Here is a 24,720-nt window from a genome sequence, read left to right as displayed (position 1 = left end):
AGTGGCATATATGGCTCACACTGCTGCATCCTTTACATAAACATTCTATGGACACCTAGTGGACTGCATGGATTGTGCTATCCCAAATAACAACAAGACCCACTACTACAATGGCAGGGGACCTGTCTGGTAGACCCCAGCCATTAATAAGCTGTAGAATGTCAGGAGGATGCTATTACATGATAGAGCACAATCCCAGACTGGGAAGGTATCTGAGATCTGTACTAGCAGACAGCTACTCATGGACTTTTCTAAGGGCCGCTTCTACCAGACAATTGCACCTGACACGTAGGACTATCACACGGCCTTCTTCAGTTATGTCAGGAACCTGGGTGAACACTCACTGATATGCTGTGAGTTACTGCATACTGACTAAACCTACCCTGAACCCAATGGCATTGCCTACATCCTGGCAAACAGGTTCAGTGCAGATGTCTCCCACCCATCCCCCGTATGGAGAAACTATCCATCCCAACAGAGTATAACCTCCCTGACATCACACAGTAACAGGTGAGTGCTGTACTCCCCACAGCGTACATCACAGTATCAATGTGACCAGATGGTGTCCCAGCCTGCATCATACACGAGCATTATGACAAACGCAACCCTCACATTACATCACTGTTCAATATCAGCGTTACCACAGGATATGTACCCAAGGAATGGCGTACTGCGACAGTGGTCCCGCTCCACAGAGTTGGTGCCACAACGGACCACAGACAATATTGCCCTATAAGCCTATGTAGCCTGTTCTGCAAAGCTATGGAGCATATTGTCATAGGACTCCTACACATAGACATCGGGAACCTACAGACACTGTGTCCTACTCATTTCAGCATTGTTGTGGGCAGATATTGCCTCTTGAACCTGTAGGTATCCTTTAAAAGGCTAACAGGTCCATCAACATAGGGAAGGCTGTCCACACAGCCTACCTGAACCTTGCAAAACCATTCAACACAATAACCCACTGGGCCATTATTCATAGGCTCACCAGTGTCAATTTGGACACATATCTCACACAATGGATTGATACCTAGAGCAGGGATAGCACCCACATGGTCAGAATTGCAGGTGCCATGTCTGACTATACACCAGTTACACATGGCATCCCACACAGCTTGGTCCTGGGATTTCTCTTGTTCAGTATATATTTGTCTTATGTACAGGCTATCACAGGGGGAATATGGCTGAACATGTTTGCACTTGACTGCAAACTGGGTGCAGTGATCAACTCTCCAGCTGCCACATGCATACTCAATCAGGGTCTCACAGAGATGGATGACTGGTGCCTGAGCCATGGCCTACAGCTAAATGCCATTAGTTGCATAGTCATCCCCTTTGGGAGTAACAACATGCCCACACATTGCCACATAGGTAGTACTCCATTACATATGGTAGGAGTTGTTAGGGGTTTGGGGACATCACTTGTTCGTACTGTCGCCTTTAGCATTCACATTGCCAAAGTGGTTGGACACACCTTCTATGTGTGCCACCTTATCCCATATGGTTTCATATCTAGATCGAGTGAGGTCATTGTGCCCCTATACTCATCACATCCATGCTTGGTTACAATGCCACATTTGGGGTGTACCTTACCTGACACCTGCAGCAACTGTACTGGCCATGGGCGGTTCTCACCAAGCAGATCTAGGGACTCACAAAGATGCCCTGCATAGTTCAGATGCAGTAACTCCAGCTCTACTCAGTCGCTTACCACCTACTCAGATATGATGTGTGCCTGTTGTTTACAGCTATACCCAAACCAGAATTACTGGACATGCTCCACCTCAGGATATCCAACTCCCTTGGAGCTACATACTGCAGGGATGTATACCTCAGCACAGATGTTAATAGGACATTGTGGAGGGACAGATTCTTATCCCAGAGGCTCCACTCACTACATAATGTAATCCCAGTTTCACATAGGCAGACCCACCCACTGATCACCTACTGGAGACATCTTGATGACTGTATGGGTGATTGTATATTTACCTCTGGGATATCTTCTGTGTCCCTGCTAGACAGAGGCACACTAGCATAAACGTACATGGGCTATCTTGTGTGACCTACTATTCACACACACAGTGTAGTAATCTGACAGGGTTGCGAATGCCAAACACACTCTGGCTAGGCTTGTACATGCCCTAGGGCAGATAGCCTAGTATCGACCTCTGAACCTATGCTAATGTTCAAGATGCACAATGTTTATTGCTGATACTGTTTGCAGGTCTTTATCATCTTTGCTTTACCAGTTTCCATGAAGAACTTCAGTATCTGCAGAACATATTTGATTATGACATGGTTCCACTATATTATAGATGTGTCTGTTGTCATATAACTGTGTGCACAGGGCGGATTGCTGTATAGTGACAGGTTCCTGGGTTAACACATGCAACTGCCAGATATGCGTGGCCCACTGCTGTACTCAGACATGGCCTAAGTGTGTGAGCATGCCCAGTTCTGACATTCCATGTTTTGTTGCCTGACATTTGTCTCATTTATTCAAGTGTGTGAGCATGCCCAGTGTGACCCTTCAGTATGTTGCTATCTGAGGTCCGCTACATTTGTTGATGTGTGCGAACATGACCAATATTAACCTTTTTACTGTGCGTGTGTTGGAAGTCAAGTTCTGTTCTCACTGCAGGACTCACCTTTGTGTCATAACTCAACATGGATTATGCTGTGCCTGCAGGGTTTCCATGAAATACTTTGCATAGACTTATCAACATTCCGTCATACAGGTGGATCACTGCAATGCTGTCATGGTTTAGTGGTTCAGTACTTTGGCTATAGTGCACAATATCCTGGGTTCAAGGCCCATCACTGCTTTATATTTTCATACTGAGCAGACCAGACTGCTTAAGGGCCTGTTAAGCAAATATGAGCATGTTGGCTTTTGTTTAGCTATGCCCTACTTAGACCAGGCTTGTCCGACATTGCTCAATATTCACCAACATTGCTGGACGTTGCCCAATATTACTGAAGCACAGTTGTGCTAGTTGGTGTGTGCGATTTTGTTTGCATATACTACATGGTGGTAATTGCTGTTTAGCACTGCTTTATATTGCTTAACACATGGCATTCATGCCTTAGGTGGTGCTGCAGGGCTGCCTATGTTGGATGCACATACTACACTCCCTGCACATGTTTGGAAGCCGGTAGTGTCAACTTAGGCATCCCTTTTACTTTATGTGCGAGTCGGAGAGGGGTATCATTTCCAGAGTTCCTACTGAGCCAGTGTATGTGCTATGTGTTGCCTCTTTGCCAAGGCCAAAGCATACTGGGCATGCCTCCTTCTGCCTACTGGGGCAGGCTCAGGTTGTTCCTCCTCTGAGTCACGCTCTGCCTGTGATGGCCTTGGCAATGGCAGTGGGCTGTTTGGCCCAGGCCTATGCTGGTCCTGCTGCAGCTGTTTTCGTGGGATCATATTATGTAGCATAGCACATACCATGACAATTTGGGTACATGTAGTTGGTGAGTACTGCAAGGCTCCACCAGATGTGTCCAGGCACCGGAACCGTGACTTGAGCAGCCCAAACACACTCTCTATTACATTACGTGTTTGTGCGTGTGCCTCATTATGGCTTTCCTGTTCAGGTGTGTGTGCGTTTCTGATGGGTGTCATCAGCCACGATTCCAGTGCATAGCCAGCATCCCCCACTAGGTGACCATGTGGGATGTCCCCATTTGCAAATGTCTGGTACAGCTGCGTCAGATGCCAGATATGGGAATCATGGTTGCTTCCAGGGCAGCCTGCACACACATTCAGTATTATGCCCTGGGCATCACACATGACCTGGCAGTTGATGGAGGGGAAGCCCTTGCGGTTGAAGTAGACCCTACCCCGCTCACCGGCTGGTGCTTTGATGTGTATGTGCGTGCAGTCTATTGCACCCACTACCTCAGGGTATTTCTCTATTTCCTGGAAGAGACGCATATTGCTGGCAAATACCTCACGGGAATTGGGGAAATATACATGATCACTGACATGTGCTGACATGGCATCCAGGAACTGGTGTAGTACCCTGGATGCTGATGCCTGTGATATCCCCATCATATCACCAGTTGGTCTCTGGAAGGTACCTGTTGCTAATATTCTTAGGCCAACACATACCTTGGTTTCCACTGGGATGGGTTCCCCTCTTTTGATTCTGTGTGTGAGGCGTGGCCTGCATAGCTCAACAATTTGCTGCAGGAGGTCTCTGTCCACTCTATAGCTCTCCACTATCTCCAGCTGATGAAGCCCCTGGTAGGTTACCCTGGGCCTGTACACTCTTCTCCATCTCCTCACTGTGGGTTGTGCAGCAGCATTTCCATTGTCACCACCCTCAGCATGTTGCATATGTCGCCTTATAACAGCAATGGCAGCCCCTAACATTTCTTTGTCTCAGTAAAGCTTTTTCAGTTTTCACTTCTATTAGCTTACTGCAGTGTCTGTTGTGAGAAACATAATGGACTGTTGTTGTGCTAGGCTAGGCTGGGCTGGGCTAGTGTACTGCCTGTGTAATTTCCTGATTCTGATTGTTTTCACCTGCTAGGTCTGCTAGTACTCCCTGGTAGCTTCCTACTATCTGTTGTGCTTCCTTTTTCCTTTCTGTTTCCTCAGGGGGGGGGGAGTGCATGCACACAAGCACAAACACGCGCACAGCAGCTAACATGTGCGCACACATGCTTACACGGACTAAAACTTGCTTATTCGGGTTAAACCGCGCACACACCAGTGGAAATGCACTTACAACTCTTTAAACAGCCTTATACATGCTTACTCCGGCTTAAACGCGCACACTCACGCTTACAAGCGCACTCTGTCTTACTCGGGTTTACAGGCGCGCACACAGGTGCATACCCACTCAGCAAGAAACTTTGGTGTTATCCACGGCATACACCTTCCATTTCTTGGCTTTCCCTAGCCTACCTGTTGACACACCTCTTTCCATGATGTCTAAATGAAAGCGGACACATGCCACTCTGCTCCAATAAGCTTCACTTCTTTCATACATACCCCCTTGTGATGTCACCTATCTTCTACTCTGTTACTCCCCATATCCTACTCCTACACTCCACTGACTGTGCTAATTTGCTATGTAAACTAGCGATTCACTACCCTAATACTCATTTACATAGGATTGCCTACTAATGTTTGGTTACATGTCTTAGACTGTGCTTCCCCCCTTAGCAACCTCTACTTGGTGGCCATCTTGTCTTCAGCCTGCCATTCCCTTGCATTGTACATTACCACTTTCAATAAAATCCACATTTGTGGGTTTTAATTTGTAGTATTCTGTGTTTTAGAGCGCAGCCCGTTTGCGCCGTGCTGTGCTACGCTTAAACATCGGAAATCGGCGAAACAAAAATATTTTTATTTTAATTTTGCATCAGGGAACTTTTCCAATGGCAGTATATTTGGCCATTGGCATGCTTCCTGCACTGGATGCAACCTTTATTTGGAGCTGTCACGACTCCGTTTTGCTATTTGCAGAATGGTACTCAGTTGTCAACTGAGTACATTTCTGCAAATAACACTGCTCTTACTCGGACAGGTTTGGGTTTCCTGAATCGCAAATCTACCTCATTTGCATGCCTTTTGCCTGTAGTTGAGGTGATTTGCATGTCCCAGCCCTGTCCGTGTAAGAGCCATTTTAGGAACTCTCTTACACGCCCCCTACAGGCTGTTCCTGGATCGCTCGTCGGAAATGATGGCTGCATGGAGTCTTACTCTACTCTTAGACTCCGTGCAAGCCATCGTGAATCCGGCCCAATGTCTATTCGTGTAGTATAAATGCATAGTTATGCAAATCACAAATACTTATTATATTTCTAAATGTTTTACAACTGTAAGTGTAGTAACAAATGATTTAAAGAAAAATGCTAAAAGGTTAACTATAGTTTACAAAGTTTAAAATGTGAGCTCAGACCTTTCCAGACTAGATTAATAGTTACAGGAAATGTTGCAGATAAGATAAGAAACAAGAGTGATTGCCAAACAAGTGGCTTGAGTTTTTCTAAAAACTTATTGTTATTAAAACATAATTGTTAAAATGTTTACAGGCAACCATATTTGGTAATTGTAATAAAACATCACAATTGTGCATATATGTCACTGATAATCTGTTTGCAAGTAAATGTTAAAAGTAAAAGAAAAAAAACTCATTTGCATCAAGTACAGCCAGCAGATGGGCCATAATATACATACAGTTCAAATCAATTATGCAAAAGGGTATAAATACCTACTAGTAGTAGTAAACAGCAAAAGCTTTATAAAAAAATGATCAAATCAGACAAAATTCCATAGTTTATTAGTAACCTAATAAAGCAAATGTATAACCAAAGTGTTGGGCTGACATACATTCTATTCTCACAACATAAAGTAGATAAACAATACTGCAATGCTGTAGGGGGAGGGGTACTTTTTCAGTTTTACACTGACTGTATAAGCAGTACTGCACAAGGGTCTGAAATAGAGCTACAGGAAGAAATAATATATCATTCCTTCTTGACAATACTCTTTTAGGGGGGGAAGGAAAACAAGTATTAGTGCATTAGAAATACTGGTAAACAGATTAAATCTGAAAGTCCAAGATATTTTATGCTAGTTATTATTATATTGTTTAGTATTAAATTGTATTTGCAACATGTTAAACTGCAAAGCTACACAAGATATGGGTTTAAAATTGCTTTATTACAGCTATACAAGAGAGAGTAAAGATATGTAAAAAACTGAACAAGAATGGTCACTATTTTAATATGTTTTTGGCAAAACAATGTTGGTATAAAAAAGCATGGATATTTTTAATTGCTGAGTATGTAGTTTAAAATAACAGGACGCATGCATTTGGTGCCAATTCCACTAGATATTTCTAAAGAGACATAAACATTTTCTAAGATTTTGCTTAATATTAATGTTATTAAAATTTTAAGATTAGACTAAATGTACTTTACAGTCTTTGTATTTACAAATGCAGAAGAATTCAGTACAGATGATAGTCTTTGTATGTACAAATGCAGAAGAATTCAGAACAAATGAAATTAATGTCTAGTAATGAATATGTGTAAAAAACATGTTTAAAAAATGGGTCCAGGATACCTACTAGATTAAAATGCATGAATAGCAAACAGTCTGTGTAAATACATACTGTACAGAATACATTGTAATAAGTTCAAAAGTAATTTGCCAAGTTGTAGTATCACTAATTTCAAGTTGCAGTTTTATCATTGTTTTTTGGACCACCATTTTATCTGTACTAGTATTGATTACCCCAGCTAGAGAAAAAAATATATTAAAATATTGTACTCATACAGCTAATAGACTAATATGTACATAACATTCTCTAATGTATAAATCATATTTTTTAAATCCTCAAGTATTATCTAAGTCCAGTTCAGTACTTTACCAAGATGTTAATGAGCAGTTCAGAGACATGACCAGAATGGTATGGTTAAAATGACATTAAAACTGTATATTTTCAGCAGTGTATAAATGATTGCAGTAGTACATGGTTCTTGTCTCTTATAGTTAATTCAGCAGTTGCAAAGAGTTAATGGAAAAGTTCTAAGTCATAAATTAAATTCTGTAATTGTGAAATAATAAATCAATCAAGTTAAAAAATAAAATTAAAGCATACACAGCCCATAACTGATGAAATATTTTCAGAAAATGGTCTGCAAAAGAAAAAGTTGTTAAATACATTCAAGTTTTAGTAGTAATACTTGATATAATTGTATTAACTATGTAAAATTGCATTTTGACTTGTATCAAAAGAAGACTAAAGGTTTTGTTTCTTAATGTGTTTTCTATAAAGTGTTTTGAGTATGTTTAAAAAAAAGATGGAATTGTTAGAGATTATGAATATAAGGCTGAAATTAATTCTGTTGTAAATATGCCGAAAGATAAAGCATATAATAAAAAGTTTGCTTGAATATATGTATAGAGTTTAGCAATGTAAAATGTGCATTCATACTATATGTATAATAGACAGGCTTCTCTTCACAGCATCAGAAAAGCCTAACAACGCAATATTGGAAAGCGACTATCATGCTTTTCTCATGTTTGCAGAACAAATATTTAACTTAGCAATACGTGATGTTTTTTCAATAGGAACAGCTTGTACATATGTTTCCTTTCAGATTTCTGTTAATGGCATCCTCACATCAGCAAAAGTGCTTACAAGTAAATCACAAAAGGACAATAGAAAAGTCTAAAAACAGACATTATGTGACTTCCCACAGAAGGCCAAAAAATATACCAAGAGGAAATAAAATCTATGTGTGTGACTAGCACTCTATATAACAACTATTGTAATTCAGTTATGTGAGAAAGGGACAGAGAGAGGTATTTTGTAGAAGTCATCATTCATATCTGTAATGAAGGAAGACTTTGTAAATATATGCTACAATCTGACAGAAAGAGTATGTGTGGTTTGTTATAAAATAAGTTATCTGTAAATGTGCATATAGCTGCAAAATATATTTCTTTATCAGTGTGCAATTTGAAAGGCTTGGTGCTTTAAACAGACTACAGATGGAGTCATGCAAAGCTCTGTGTCTCTGATTCAGCAGTAAACAGCACAGCAAGACTGTGTGTCTTAAGAATCCAGCACAGCACAGCATAGAGCAGTGCGCACAAATGAAAATACATTTTTTAGAGTGTCTAGACCACCAAATTCAAGTGCAGATGACCTAGAGGAATTCATACATTCCTTGCATGAAACAAAGGAGGGAAGAATAATAATAGCTGGGGACTTAAATTTACCAGAGACAGACTGGAAAAGTATTGATTAAACAATGTTAACAAGGAAATTATTTACAACGTATATTCAGGAACAACAACTGCTTCATATTGTAAAAAAAACTTACCAGGGACAGAGCATACTAGACATTGTTTGTGTTCCTAAAGAAATTACTGTTACTTCAAGTCAAGTTTTACAACCATGATGTGCAGTAATCATGGGGTTATAAAGATTAGTTTGTTGCTAGATAATTCTGCCAAACTGAAATCTACACCAATCCACAGAAGTTTAATTACAGATTATATGGAAGCAAAACAGTCACCATGTAAGAGCAACTGGAATTAGGTGTTCAGTGAAAAACTGTATTTGGAATGTGGAAAGTTTTGAAAGAAAAATTGTTTGAGTGCAAAAAAAATAAAAAAAAATGTTTAACATCAGGATCTAGGCATACAGCATCAGGGGGATATATTTCCATAAGAACAAGATATCTGATTAAGGTACAAGATGAAAAAATATAAGAAATGGAAGAGAGGTTGAACTATAACTTTGAAAACTGAAATAAAGAAATTGGACAAACAGATTAAGCATAGTGTGAGACAAGATCAAGAAAACTTTTGAAGAAAATGTATATAAAGATATGGAGCATAATACGAAACCTTTTTGTAGATAAGATGTGGAAGGAGTAAAGACACACAAATTGATAAACTGTGTGTAGATTCTAAAATTTATTCTCAGATGCAACAGATTATAGATATATTTATAAAATTTTATTTAAAACAGTTTGGCTCCACAAAAGGGGGTAATAAGTTGTCCTAGTGACATCCAGGTTCCCCAGATACTGGAATCAAATTAGATTATATTGAAAAAGAGCTGGGCAAACTGGATCCAAACAAAGGACATGGAAGAGACAGAATTAGTAACAATGACCCGAGAACACTTCAGCAGGAACTTATGGTAACATTATATCTAGGTCATATATCTTCAAGATTGGAGACATATGCTTATTAAACCTGTCTAAGGGAAAGGGGAGTAGGACAAACCCAGAGTCATATAGACCCTTTAGTCTACTTTTGTGTTGTGGAAAAATAATGGAGAAGGTAATATTGGATAAGTTATTGTCAGAACTGGAAAGGTTGGGACTTGAAACCATATATCAGCATGCATATGCTGAAAACAGATTTATTACCACTTATAACATGATGTTTTATAACAATATAATAACAGCAATCCATGAATGAAAATACTGTGATAGTGCAGTGGTGCAGTGGTAGTGTCTGCATCACAGCAAGAGGTTTTCCTGTTTGATTCTTGGCTGGAGTGCCTTCTGTGTGGAGTCTGCACGTCCTCCCTGAATTCATGTGGGTTTTCTCCGGGTACTCTGGTTTCCTCCCACATTATACAGACATGCATCTGGAGTGTTTCTCCCAAGGCCACCACTGACAATTGGCTTTGTTACAAGTTGGACTTTCCCGGTAAACAAATGTTAAAAAAATAAATAATTTATATAGATTTAACTTCAGCATTTGACAGGGTGATACACAAAACACTGATCATTAAATTGGTGCAACTAGGTATTGATGTACTCATGATAAGATGGATAGCTGCATGGCTTACAAACAGGATATGGCAAATATACAGCAACTGGACAGGTAAAATCCTTGGTTACAATCAGGGTGTCCCACAGGGCTCTGTCTAGGCCCTTACTTGTTTAGATTCTTTCAGACCCAACGTTTTCATCTGAGGTATTCTACAGTCTATATGCACAGGACATACAATTCAGTATACTGATTTAATGTGTTACAGATATGGCATGTCTGAAAAATAACTTGACTAAATTGACCATTTGAACACAGGAGAATAATATGCTGATAAATACATCAAAAACTAAACATATGAGATTTGGGAGACATAAACTGAAAGGTGAATATTTAATACAGCACACAGTGATTGAAACTATAGACTCATTTAATGACCTGGGTATATGGGTAGATTCAGCTATGAGTTTTTCTAATCATATCAACCAACAGAACTATAGGTTGTATAAAAAGATGTATAAAGTCTAGGAAATTAAAAATGATGAAGTCATTGTTTGTTAGTTACATTAGACCCAAACTTGAGTATGGAATAACAATATGGAAACCCTATAAGAAAACAAGCTTGAGTAAACTAGAAAGAGTACAGCAGAAATATACTAAGGGCATTCTTGGATGTGAAAATTTAAGTTATTATGAAAGACTAAAATATCTGAACTTGTATAGTGTCTCTTACAGATATCTAAGTGAAGATCTTATTCAGGTATATAAGGCATTTAGAGACAACTACCTCTGGGAATGTTTGGGGCTATCAAAAAGTACTAGAAAATTGTCAGACAACATATGTAGAAGATTCTATAGGAATGAGATGTGTACTAATTGGTTTTCTGACAGAGTAGCTGATGCATGGAACAGACTACCAAATTACATTAAAGCAAGTACTAGTTTAGATATTTTAAGAACAGCCTGGACACTTATTGTGGGAACAAGTGTTTTGGTATGTTGATAAGCTAGAAGGGTGTTGCCTGTGCTTGAAATATTTGTATGTATGTATGTAGGGACAGTGGGGGCTAAACCCTTAACAAAACCACTTTTACTCTGTTTTAGTTGTGATGTAGTTTTATTATATTTACTAAACTGTTTTAAATTTTGTGTGTGCTATTGGATTTCTTTCACTTTCTACTAGTCAGTCTAGGTAGTGGAAGTATGTAACTCAAGTTAGCAAGGGGGTATATCATTTTATTGAACCCTATAAATGTGTTCTTTGTCATGCTTTTTTTTTGTTTTATTGCAGATTTTGTGAGGTATTATCATTGGATTAATGATATTTCTCTACAGATTTTCAATGGAAGCTTTGCTTTCTGCAAGCAGAAAATGGATTTAGTTTGGGGGGATATTATATGACAGTTCTTGGAGTATATGTGTTATTTTTATGTTGGTGATTTTAAGAGATATTTTATTTATTTATATACTTTACTTTACTTTTATGCTTTTCTGGGCAGATTGTTTTGTATGGTTTAATGCTGATGACGAAAGGTAGTTTATTTTCATTTTGGTACCGATAAGGCGTCAACAATAATATTTTCAAGGGAATGTCTTTTCAGTATTATGTTCAATGTTTGATGTAGTGTGGGTCTGTGACGTTGTTGTGAAGGAAAATATGTTTTGACTGCAAGCCAAGCTTTTCTCCTCAGATCTCTTGTATAAAATGGCCCTTTCATAGTGGAACTAAGCTAATCAGCAATGCACCATAAATAAATATGCACATGTCATTCCCTTAACAGTCATTTCACTTCATCTAACTCACTTGACCTCTGAGATCCTTTCTTAACCTCTTTGTTCTGTATAACAAACGTTTTATTCATTGTAAGGCTGTTTCTCACTTTTGGCCCAGACTATGGAATTACCTTCCATTCATTATCCAAACCACATATAACTTTATAGTACTTAACAAAGTCCTGCTAAAAAAGAAGTTTTAACAAAGTAATGTGATGTCGATGAAACTAGTTATACCAACTTGTAAATGACTTCTGTTTCAAAAGAGTATTTCTCACAGCTTTACAGTACTTTTTTTGTTATTTTATTTAGCTTTTATTTTTTAAGGGCTCATTATTGTTGAGTTCACTAGGATCTCTAGGCTCAATTTAATTATCCAGTTATGAAAAGAACAAATGAGAAAATTAATATATAGATACATTATTAGATGAATAGATTAATGAATGGATCACCCCATCAATCAATCAATCAATCAATCAATCAATCAATCAATCAATTGATCGATGCTATATTAAGCAAAGAAAAAATTACGCTGAATTCCATGGGTCAGTACCAGTGAACAAAAACTGGTGTTAGTCTCAGTGTCATTTACAAATAGCAAAGATTTCATCCAGCCTTACATGCATGCCAGTCTTATACTTTTCTAGGCAATGCATTTATATTTACAATAAACTGTCATCCCGGCACTGCATAATACATGCAATGTTCTAGCAGTTTATATGCATGGGTCAACAGCAACATATGCTTTGTGTATCCACAAGAGGCACAGACAAACAGTGCTAGAGTATTTTACACAAATGAGCCAGTTATGACTGAGAATACACACATCCAACACTTTTTTAAGTGTGTGTTTGTATAACTTAGAATTACTGGAAGCAGTACTTACGTGAAAATAAATACAGGAAGGAATTCTTAAAGAATTCAGCTCTACTTATGCAGTACAATTAGCAATACCGCATCATAAATAAATGCAGTCATTTTATAACTGCTGTCCTTAGTAGTTAAATAATTATATCTCTTTGCACAATGTACAGAACATCTGAATTATGAGTCTGTATTTTTAAATTTCTGTTTTCATTTTGCAGAGTATATTGACAACTGACAATTTATGGAGAGGGGTAGTCAACAAGGTTGTCTTCATTTCTTGAGTTGTGAATGTGTCTAATAAATGGAGAGAATGCAAAACGGTTATAAAGGGGAGCCTTTTGCACACTCTGAGGCTAAGATCATAGTGGCTACATATAATGCTGTAGGTAAACAGCTGAAGTACAGAAAATGTACATTTTAGCTTATTTTGGATCTGCTTTTTTCATTACAGTGGACATTCACAGTAGCCTGAAAGGAAAAGGTTACAACCAATGCATTTCTGTGAAATATCTGAATCCCCCCTCAGCTTACATGTAAAGAAGCCCAGCTTTCTTCCAGAAATAGTTAAAATGTGCAGCCATGTGGTGCAAAGGGATACAACCGCCCTTTACTGCGCCACATATGACCAGTGTTCGATCAGTGTCATGGGCAATAAAAGGGCCATGGGGGAGGATAGGCATGAGCAGCCAATATTGGTTCAAATAAGTACTAGGCTATCATTCCATGGACTGTTACAAGCCTAGCCAATAATCAGAGGTGAGACTCAAACTCTGTACCTTGTATCTGTGAGGTAAAGATGTTAACAATTACGCCATCCCCTCCATCTTTAGTGCACCAATCCAGGAGACAGTCAGGCAGCCTAAGCTCATGTGCAGAAGTACACAAGCATCTCCTAAAGACAGTGAATGTAGAGTTCACAGGGCTATCACAGGGTGGTAGGAGTTATGGGGTAGAATCACTAGCAGCAGTATGATGCTGCACCAGTATCCTTGATCTCCTCACAGGCCCCAGACATGGGTTGAGTTGAGTTTGGGTGATGCTAAGGTGAGTCTGGTAGACCCAATGAATGAGGAAAGGAGGTGGTAGCAGTTAGTGGTCAGCTGCAAGGAGGTAAAAAAATAAATACTTTATAGCGAAATCAGCTGGTTGATATTTTTGTACCTATCATGGTCCAGTTTACCAGAAGAAAAAGGCAAGCACTATAAGAGGATATAATAAAAATTAAATTCTACTTCCAAATCCATGTTTGACTGCAACTGTCTGTCCTTACTTATTTAAATATTGTACATCTCAACAGCTTTCGTTGTGCAGTACAGTTACAGCTAAAGTAGCACAGCATTGTGTATCTCTTCAGTGGCATGGCCACTGTAGTCACTTTTCTAGAATTTATTTGGCATATACTACCAATGCCACAATACAAAAATACATTTATTCCCAGGTCCTGCAACACTAAATACCATGCCATGAAATACTAAAATGTGAGTACTGAATACTGGGTGTTTCCCTTTTATAACAGCAAGTTTACGTAAACATTGAGAACTGCCAGTTTCTCACGGGATGTAGCCTTACAGTTAGAATACGTAAATAGTGGGGCTGTGAAGAGGTACAACCCCCCCCCCCTATATGGGGGTGGAAGGCTGACTTACCCTTTAAAAATTGTTGTACAGGTTTGTTGTTTTTGTATTTCTGGGATTTAGTGTTTCAGACTAACCCTCCCTGTTGTCTATGGTTCTGGTGATATAATCTCCAGCTTATAAAGTAACTCCTAGTTCAACATACTTCCTTTTTATTCTAATTTCAGCCCTGTCCAGTGCCAAAGAAAAAAAATATTACAGTTGTTTAGATGATGCTGTTTTTTTGACATAATGTAGATTTTGTTTAAAATTTCTCTTCAGAAAGAGAAATGTACTGGACACTACATTTGCTTTACAACTAAATATACTGCAGACAGAATATTTGTATGATGCATCCACAAAGCATTGCTAAACCTTCTAACTTAGTGCAAACAGCAGTGATTCATGATTTTATGCAATATCATTGAACAAATCAAACACAAGCTACAGAGCACTGTTGATATTCACGTACGATAGGAACTATTTCCTGGGCAGGTTTGTGAAATAGGACAAGACTCGTGCTGCAATGAAACGTGGATTAGGAAGTAAAATTTATTTTTTATGATATCCCCTTTCAGTGCTTTATGCTTTTTTTCTAGTAACAAGTCTGAAATGAAAGAAAAACAAAGTGCATACAGCTTGAAATTTTTGGAAGGAACAGTCCTATAAGAAGTATTTAATGCCTTACCTGCTGCCTCGTATTTCAGCCAGGAGACAGCCTTTGAAGCAAGAAGTTCCCAATCATCTTTAACATTTCTGCCATGACCATGAAGCCATATTACAGACAAAAGTGTTGCCCAAAGAGTGGTATCTACTTCCTGAAACAAAAGAGGACAATGGAAAGTGCAAACATTTTAGTTCATTGATCAGGCACTGTAGAATGTGTACTTTCTCCATGACCTCACAAAATTAAATAAACACATATGTACATGCAATTTTCTTACCTAATTCATTAAACACATCTTGCAATTCCAAACTGATGTAGACACTTAACGACCTTATTATGAAAATTACATCTCTGCATTGCTTGTCTTATTGTATAGATCCTGTAAAGAATACTTCCCTAGGTCATGCCCTGGGTAGCTATAACATAATATTTGCTAACATTTCTTCTTTACAGATACTGTTAAAGGATGCCTTCCTGACACATTTTCAGTCATCCATGGGAGAAATTGCAACACAGTATAAGGTAAATTTGAATGTACTTATGTATCCTCTCACTGCAGGTTAGGTCTTAAATAAACAATCTACCTAATGCAGGTCTTCATATGTGCCCTATGTGCCTCCATGCAAACCCATGCTGCTTTCAATGTGATATGCATCCTAGAATTCCTTTATATGACACAACTGCCCCCCCCCCCATCTTCACTAGAATGTGCTTCCTAATGGCAATCCCCTCACTACTCCTCATATGGATGAATAAGCAATGGTTGTTCACTCCAAATTCCTCCAGGAAGTACCTCAGAGAAACAGGCATGCAGAGAAAACCTAGGTGAGCTGCAGCATAGTCATGGACAAATCTTCTATAACATTAGTGCTAGCCATTAATGTCATAGATGAGCCAGACACACAGTTTTGCATATCAGGTAGCCCATATAGCTTAGTGGCCACCCAGAATCATCAGTTGTTTCATAAAGCACTCCTAATACTGAAAAATAGAAAATAGCAGTAAAAATAGCATCACATACACAAAGTATAGAAGTATACATTTTTGTAACATTTATTTTAATATAAGGCCACCTAAGAGAATTACTATATACATCTATTTGTTTTGATTCTAATGTATTAATTTGTTTGCTTACTTTTTTATTTTATGCACTATATAATGTCCTGGTATTTAGGACATCACTACACTGTTATGGATGCTAAACAATTTACTGATTGAATGAGAACTCTGCTGTAAATAAAACAAGGTGTTGCAGATTTATGCTGATATGCGATACATTTACATCGAACAACAGTTATTTTAATTTATGTATATTCTGTTAACTGTGTTGTCCATATTTGTAGAGTATTTTTAGTAGATGCCTGGGAGAAAAGCTCCATCAAAAATACACATAAGCCTGCAAGAGAAGATGTGCTAGAAGTTGGGAAGCATCAAAAGAAAGATAATGCAGTACAGAACCAGAAATGCAGTCATTATATTTCCACAAACGCATAAAACAAAATTACATACTCAAACACACAAAATTCTGCATTCAACAAATTGTTAAAAAGATTGCCTCTGAGACAAAAATTCTCTGAAGCACATAGTGAAAAAGGCTATAATCTTTTGGTGGTCAGCACTTCTGCCAAAAAAAACATGCATTGATGTTCATAAGGTCAGGCAGAGCAACCATTTTCTGGTATATACAGTGTAAAATGAATTATTAAAAGGATAGTTTTATGATCATGTAACAAAATTCAATACAAAAAAATAAAAATTTTGTAATATTACATTTGTGAAATTTACTTCATTACAATCCCATTTTATACTGTTGACAATAAAACTAATTTCCTCATTTCAGTATGAATTAATAATTTCTTGATTTTTAAATGTTTACTAAATGTTCCTTGATTAGTTGAGAAAGGAGAGTTACAAAAGATCCATTATGTAGCTCATGATCATCATCATCTTTTTTCGGCTGTTCCCATTAGGGGTCACCACAGCGGATCACCTGTTTCCATTTCTTCATGTCCTCTGCATCTTGCTCTATCACACCAACCACCTGCATGTCCTCTCTCACCACATCCATAAACCTTATCTTAGGCCTTCCTCTTTTCCTGTTACCTGGTAGCTTCATCCTTAGCATATTTTTCCCAATATACTCAGCATCCCTCCTCAGCACATGACCAAACCAATGTAATCTTGCCTCTCTGGCTTTGTCTCCAAACCTTCCAACCTGGGCTGACCCTCTAATATACTTATTCCTAATCCTGTCTACCCTCGTCACACCCAGTGCAAATCTTAACATCTTTAACTCTGCCACATCCAGCTCAAACTCCTGCCTTTTTGTCACTGCCACTGTCTCCAACCCATATAACATAGCTGGTCTCACTACCCTCTTGTAGACCTTCCCTTTCACTCTTACAGGTACTCGTCTGTCACAAATCACTCCTGATACTCTTCTCCACCCACTCCATCCTGCCTGCACTCTCTTCTTCACCTCTCTTCCACACTCACCATTACTCTGAACTATTGACCCCAAGTATTTAAACTCATCCACCTTCACCACCTCTACTCCTTGCATCCTCACCATTCTTCTATCCTCCCTCTCATTCACACACATATATTCTGTCTTAGTCCTGCTGACCTTCATTCCTCTTCTCTCTAGAGCATATCTCCATCTCTCCAGGGTCTCCTCCACCTTTTCTCTACTCTCACTACAGATCACAATATCATCTGAAAACATCATAGTCCATGGGGATACTTGTCTGATCTCGTCTGTCAACCTGTCCATCACCATTGCAAATAAGAAAGGGCTTAGAGCTGATCCTTGATGCAATCCCACCTCCACCTTAAATGCATCTGTCACTCCCACCGCAGACCTCACTGCTGTCACACTACCCTCGTACATATCCTGTACCATTCTTACATACTTCTCTGACAGTCCTGACATCCTCATACAATACCACAACTCCTCTCTAGGCACCCTGTCATATGCTTTCTCTAAGTCTACAAAAACACAATGCAACTCCTTCTGACATTCTCTGTACTTCTCCATCAACACTCTCTACATCTTAGGTGCTACAAAAGCCATGTTAGGCTGTAACTAACAAATAAGACAGACTATCCAAATTAAAAAAAAAAAATCAGGTATTTTTATATGCGATGTAGCACCATTAGTTATAAGCAAGACTACTGGCCCACCTGAAAAAGTCCAGTAAAATTTATAAATTTTGACATTCTATGTACAGGGCAAGTAAGGAATATCACCGAAAGTGAAATTTTATACTAGATCAGTAACTCAGCAGGGCTTGTATTTGTTCTTTTTGTTCTTATATGAATGTGTTTGAATATATCAGCCAATTAGCGCTGTCTATGAGTTACTACTAAGCCTAATTTAATACAGGCCACTGGTTTCAGATTTAATTGCTTTTTAAAATGTATGTTTGATACTGTAATTTAGGACAATTATATAGATGCATACCTCTCAGCTTCTTAGTGCAAAAAAATCTGAACATGGCCTATAAGTAGGGACAGATTTTAAATACTGCTCTCCTAAACTTAAGCAGTTGCTAGAATAACAGCATTTGTGTTAACCTGCATTTTCTGAAGGATAGGAAGTCATATACTTAAATGTGTGTCATTATTTAGTGACTTCAATCCTTAGTCATTTGCCAGAAGTTTTATGTGGAACAGACCAAAAATATATGGCAAAAATCTGAACATTTTTTTGAAAATCTGGACAGATGACATGTATATACAAATGTGAAATAACAAGACATAATTCTACTTAGTCATAAAACATAAAATAACAGCTTTAGAAGAGATATAAGTGATACCACATGGACATTACCAACTTGTATGCTCCCAGGAGACAGTATTATTGGCAAAACATGTCCAAGATGTAGAAGCAGATAGCATGTGATGGAGATTAATTTTCTGACAGTACAAGAATACTTGTTTAAACACTGCCAGTAAAAAAATCTTCCAAATGGGAAATCTAGTGTTAATGTTAACTGAAAAATCAAAACACTTATATCAAAACTTGTGATGTTAATATTTATTTTCACATTTTATCATAAGGATTGAAAGTAGTTCGTTTTCTTTTTGGTTAATAACCCTGTAAATGAACTGCCTTTTAAATGAATGTCTGATGTAGTAAAATAAGAAAGAGTGGACAAAATCCTGACTAGTAGAAACATACAGTAATGATAAAAGAATTGCCAGTTTAGTTGTAAACAATATAAAGTCAATTATACAATCTGGGGCATGTTTAGTATTCAGAATTGTAGTAATCTTTCTGTATTTGCATCCAGATTTTGTACAAAGATGTGCAAAGGTATCCATAATGGATGCAGTGGTACTGTACTGCAGTTTATGTTACCAATATCTGTATACTATTTTGTTGATGCAAGGTAGATATGAAGAAGAAGAGCTGTGTTTTCACAATTCAGGCCTATTCATTTTGAATGAATTTGGTAGTCAGGGCTGTCATACCATTTGGTTGATTTCAGGTTGGTTGATTAGTATCATTTTATACAAATGAAAACAGTTTTAAAATTGATCTGCTAAGAGTTATACACACAGATCAGGAAAACAGAACTTTCCTTCAAGTCTTGTTATGTATTAAATTATTTGTGGATACTATTAAAGTCTTCCACTGGCATATACAGCTTAAAGCAGTAGTTACTGGCTTAAGACACACTACTGAAGTTGGTTAGTCGGTAATCTGCAATGGACATAAAAACATGTAACAGCATCATTGTTAATACAGCCTGTATTTTCTCTGTGAGATTTATAAGTGTACCATTTATTGGTTTGATTCTTTGTCTGCTAAGTAATTATTTTGTAAGCATTCAAGTATTTACTGAAGGTTAGGTTAAATGCAAGCACACACATTTTTAGAATTCTTATTGCAGTTAAATGTGCTTTGCTTTCTGGTGTGTGTGTGTGTGTGTGTGTGTGTGTGTGTGTGTGTGTGTGTGTGTGTGTGCGTGTGTGTGTGTATGTGTGTGTGTTTAAGTAGAATAGCTAGTGTGAATTTCTCTTACTTCCATTTAAATTAAGTGAGCTGCAAGAATCTTTGATAGTTATGTGACCATACATAAGTATGTTAAACAGCTATATATATGATGAAACAGATGTGAGCAATGACACATATACAATATGCTAAATATCTGTTAATACATAAAGTTCAAACAAAAGACAGAAGATGAACAAATCATGATACACATAATTACTAGTCTAAGCATTTCACCCATATTAGATTCTGATATTCCAAATATTTCCAGTTTGATATGTCTATGGTAGTATATTGGACTACAGGGAATGAAAGATCAAAAGATCAGTGGTGGAGGGGTTGTTTTTTACTCTATTCATAATAGCAAATTAGTAACAAATAAGAATAAAAAAATATACAAATAAATATAAAGCCTGTTTAACATTATATCTGGAAATGTTACTGTAAGACAATAAGTAGGATTAAGGGAATTTAGAAATGGAAATTTCAATACAAATAATGAACACATTAACATGAGGCAACACAGTTCTGCTCTGATTTTGCATCTATCCTGTTTATCTGACTATATACCTTGAACAGATTCACTTTAGCAAATCAGGTTTCCCTGCAGCTTTGAATACATGTGGAGTACATAAAACTCTTATTTGCATAGGTAGGTTTTTCCCAGTTTGACTCCAAAACTGATAAAAGGATTTTCCACAAATTTTTACAGGATGTGGATGTTTGCTTACTATATTATGTCTGAACATAATCTGATTATACCAGATCTTGTTTTTGGGGTACATTCATATTAACTTACTCAACACATCACAATATTGGGTGTGGCAGAAGTGAAATCCACTGCATATCATTCTGTTATATTGCATGTAGCTTCACGTATGTGGAACCCAGGTTTATTAAAATTTTCCATGGCTAGATTAAGCATGTAAAATGCATCAGGTTTTCTATTGATTTCCTTGACTGTTATGTCAACAAGGTATTTGCAGTTTAACTAATGATTTGCTATACTACCTAGGTACTTCTAACTTTGTACATCAGCAATGAAGCTCAATGTAGTTCTTGTACTATTAAATAGTGTGTCTTGTGATTACTGCTAAAACAGTACGACCTGTTTTTCTCATTAGGAATAATTTGATTGAGACTTGATAACTAACAGAATTAAACGCATTTTACAATTCTTGTAGAAGTGAGTTAGTGTTTTCTGCTTTGAGAAGAGGAGTGGCCTGTATATTGTGAAAGATGTAGAACTGTGTAGACTGACAATATGAGGGACTGAGTAAAGATACTTTCAGTAACACAATACTCAACTGGTAGTGCACAGAAATTACATTTTGAAAGGCAGTGGCTTGCACTCACTCATTGGAGGCAGGTAATGAACCAGCAGGTGTCCTTCACTGCATTCAACAACCTTAAGGCAGTATAGTAGTAAAGCATGATCTACAAGGCCAACTGCTTTCCAGAAGAAATGCAGCAGCTGTTAGGTATCCTTTCTCATAGCACGATGTTTGAGTGACTGCTGTGTTTGGCCTTGAATTCAGTACGGATTTGTGCCAGAGTGTAGGGTTGAAGGCAGCATGCAAATTTATGGGGGACTATGTTTCCACTTTTGCTAGTGGGCTAAAGAGATTTATCAGTCAGTAATTTATTCGGAATTAGATAACTGCACTTTTTGATGTTTAATACATAGATATATATATATATATATATATATATATATATATATATATATATGCATATTGAATGGATGGTTAGCTGAACATTCAAAATGTTGTGAGACTTTTTTTATTGTAAAAGGTGAGTGGGACTGGAGGGGATGAGAGCATGTTTGTTTGTGTGTGTGTGTGTGTGTGTGTGTGTGTGTGTGTGTGTGTGTGTGTGTGTGTGTGTGTGTGTGCTAGTCAAGGTTAGGGTTTGTGATAGGTGGGGATAGGTTTCGTATATTTTAGGGTCAAGGTCAGGGTTAAATAAGGGGGCAGATAGTTAATGTACATTTGTGTGTGTATCTGTGTCAGTGGGTGTCTTGTTTAGTGGTAGTGTTACAGGAAGGTTTTTCTTAAGGGTCTATATTAGAACACCGAAATTTTAAAATTTCGAGTGTTCTAATATCGAACCCTGTTAATCGAAAATGTAAAACATCGAACATACAGAACAGCAAATTTTTTCCTAGGGAAAAAAATTTGCTGTTCCAAAACACATACACACAACACAAGCACACCAAACAAAGAGCAATCCACACACATACACCTAAACTCTTACACTTAACTCTACACTAAACTATACATACACCACTAACTATCCACTTACCTTAACCCAAACCCTAACCCTAAGGTCCATCACTATTGCACGGTCACCTCACCCGTGCCCTAACCCTAACTCACCTATCCCGCCCAAACCCTCATGTCCACACAGTCGCACACTTACCTGAACCTGACCCATAACTTTCCACCACAGTGCTAAAAATTCCGAAGCAACAGAAACAGACAACCAAATTCTTTCCCTAGGAAAAAATGTGGTTTTCTGTTTCTTTGATATTTTCAGCATTCCCTGAAAATGGGTCGATATTAGAACAATCAAAATTTTGAATGTTTGGTGTTCTAATATAGACCCTATCTTAAGTTACGGGGTAGGGTCAGGATTGGGGGAAGGGGCAGCATTGTAGATAGGGTTAGTACCCATTACTAAGGTGGCCAGTCTGTAGATGTTCAGCCTTCTGTTTGCTTGAACTTCTAAATACCATTTTTTAACCACCACCTTAAAAATGTTCAGGCATATGCAGGAGAATCACACACACACACACACACACACACACACACACACACACACACACACACACACACACACACACACACACACACACACACACACACACACACACACACACACACACACACACACACACACTCACACACACACACACACACACACACACATATATATATATATATATATATATATATATATATATATATATGTATATGGGTCTACTAGAGTAAACCGACAGCTCACAAGATAGACAACGAGATCACCGACACCACAAGAATGAAAGTGCAAAAACACGAAAGTTGACATGCCCGACAAAGCACAATCCTGACAGTTAACAAAACAAAAAAATTTGCTGTTCCGAACAATGCACACACACAACACAAGCACACCAAAAACCTTATAAACCTACACTAAACCTTACATACACAACTATCTATGCACTAACCTTAACCCAAACCCTAACCCTAAGGTCCGTCACTATCGCACACTTATCTTACCCACACCCTAACCCTTAAGTCCATCACTATCATACACTTATCTTACCCGCACCCTAACCCTAAAGTCCATCACTATCGCGCACTTACCTTACCCGCAACCTAACCCTAAAGTCCGGCACTATCGCACACTTACACAGTCGCGCTCAAATGCAAGCACACTTTTCCCATGTCGGTGTTTTCGGTGTCAGGATTTCAACTTGTCAGGTATGTGCTTCGTCGATCTTCTGGTGTCAGTGATCTCATTGTTGGTCGGTTTACTGTAGTAGACCGATATATATATATATATATATATATATATATATATATATATATATATATATGATATATATATAGATAGATGGATAGAGAGATATAGATAGACAGATATAACTAGACTGATAAAAGCAAACTGCACTAACACTGACACAAATCACATAGATGTTGGCAATTCCAAAAACAAGAAACCTGAAAAGATAGACTGTGAAAACTGAGCAATTAAAAAGAAAACTAATAGTTTCCTTTTCCTATAGCTAATTCCAAATGCTAACATGCTAATTCTATCCCAGGACAAAATCTGTCTTAATAGTGAAACTGTTATGAAAAGAGGCTTTCCTAAGTTATTGTGCAGGATTAGTGTCTGGTTGTAATAATTTCTTATGAGTTCTCAATATAGATGTCAAGATTCACCTATCAAGCTTTGCGCTCAATTTGAATTTCTTAACATTAATGTCTTCTGTTCATAATTACTTAGTTACGATTAGCGACCTGATCATAACACTCTATTTTGTTACAGAATAAATTGAAAATATATAAAGTAACTCTATTAAGATGTTTTGAAACATGATAATTGTGGATATATTTGCATGTGCCTATAATGGAGGGATTGGTATCTCACTTAACTCATTCAATTACACTGAAGAAGTTTCTTGAAAATGGAGAACAGAGAAAGAAGTTTAAACATGGTTTAGGTTCCATCTTGAACAGCTCTGAGTATTTTGCTTTCATCCCAAAAGTAATGCACTCCCTATGCTGCCACAACATACTGACAAATGAAAGACACTTCTTCAACCGAGTGTGTTAAGTCCTTCTTAGAACAGCCTACAATGTCAGGAAAAAAGATGGAAAGTCATTTCAATGCTGCTACTATCTCCTAAGATACCTTGCAGCTGGTCAAATGCTGTATTCTTTTACCATCTCAGAACTATGGAATGCCCTCCCACCTTCTGTTAGAACAATCAGTAATCTTGATGTCTTTAAGAAGTCACTCAGATCACACCTCTCTTCCCTCTGGCAATGTACTT

At 37.8% G+C, this 24,720-nt stretch overlaps 1 protein-coding gene across 1 annotated transcript in view; it reads right to left on the bottom strand.

Moving 5' to 3' along the window:
* LOC122809687 (von Willebrand factor A domain-containing protein 5A-like) overlaps window positions 1-24,720 on the bottom strand; it is a 1,458,063-nt gene that overhangs the window by 80,406 nt on the left and 1,352,937 nt on the right. The window contains exon 20 of the mRNA XM_044081363.1: window positions 15,203-15,332. Coding sequence (XP_043937298.1) covers window positions 15,203-15,332 — 130 coding nt within the window. The remainder of the gene's footprint in view (window positions 1-15,202; window positions 15,333-24,720) is intronic.

This window comes from Protopterus annectens, chromosome 8.part0 (genome assembly GCF_019279795.1).
Source record: "Protopterus annectens isolate FY-2018-M chromosome 8.part0, PAN1.0, whole genome shotgun sequence".
Taxonomy (NCBI): Eukaryota; Metazoa; Chordata; order Ceratodontiformes; family Protopteridae; genus Protopterus; species Protopterus annectens.
Note: the sequence above shows the minus strand (reverse complement) of the source record. Positions and strands in the feature narration are given on the sequence as shown.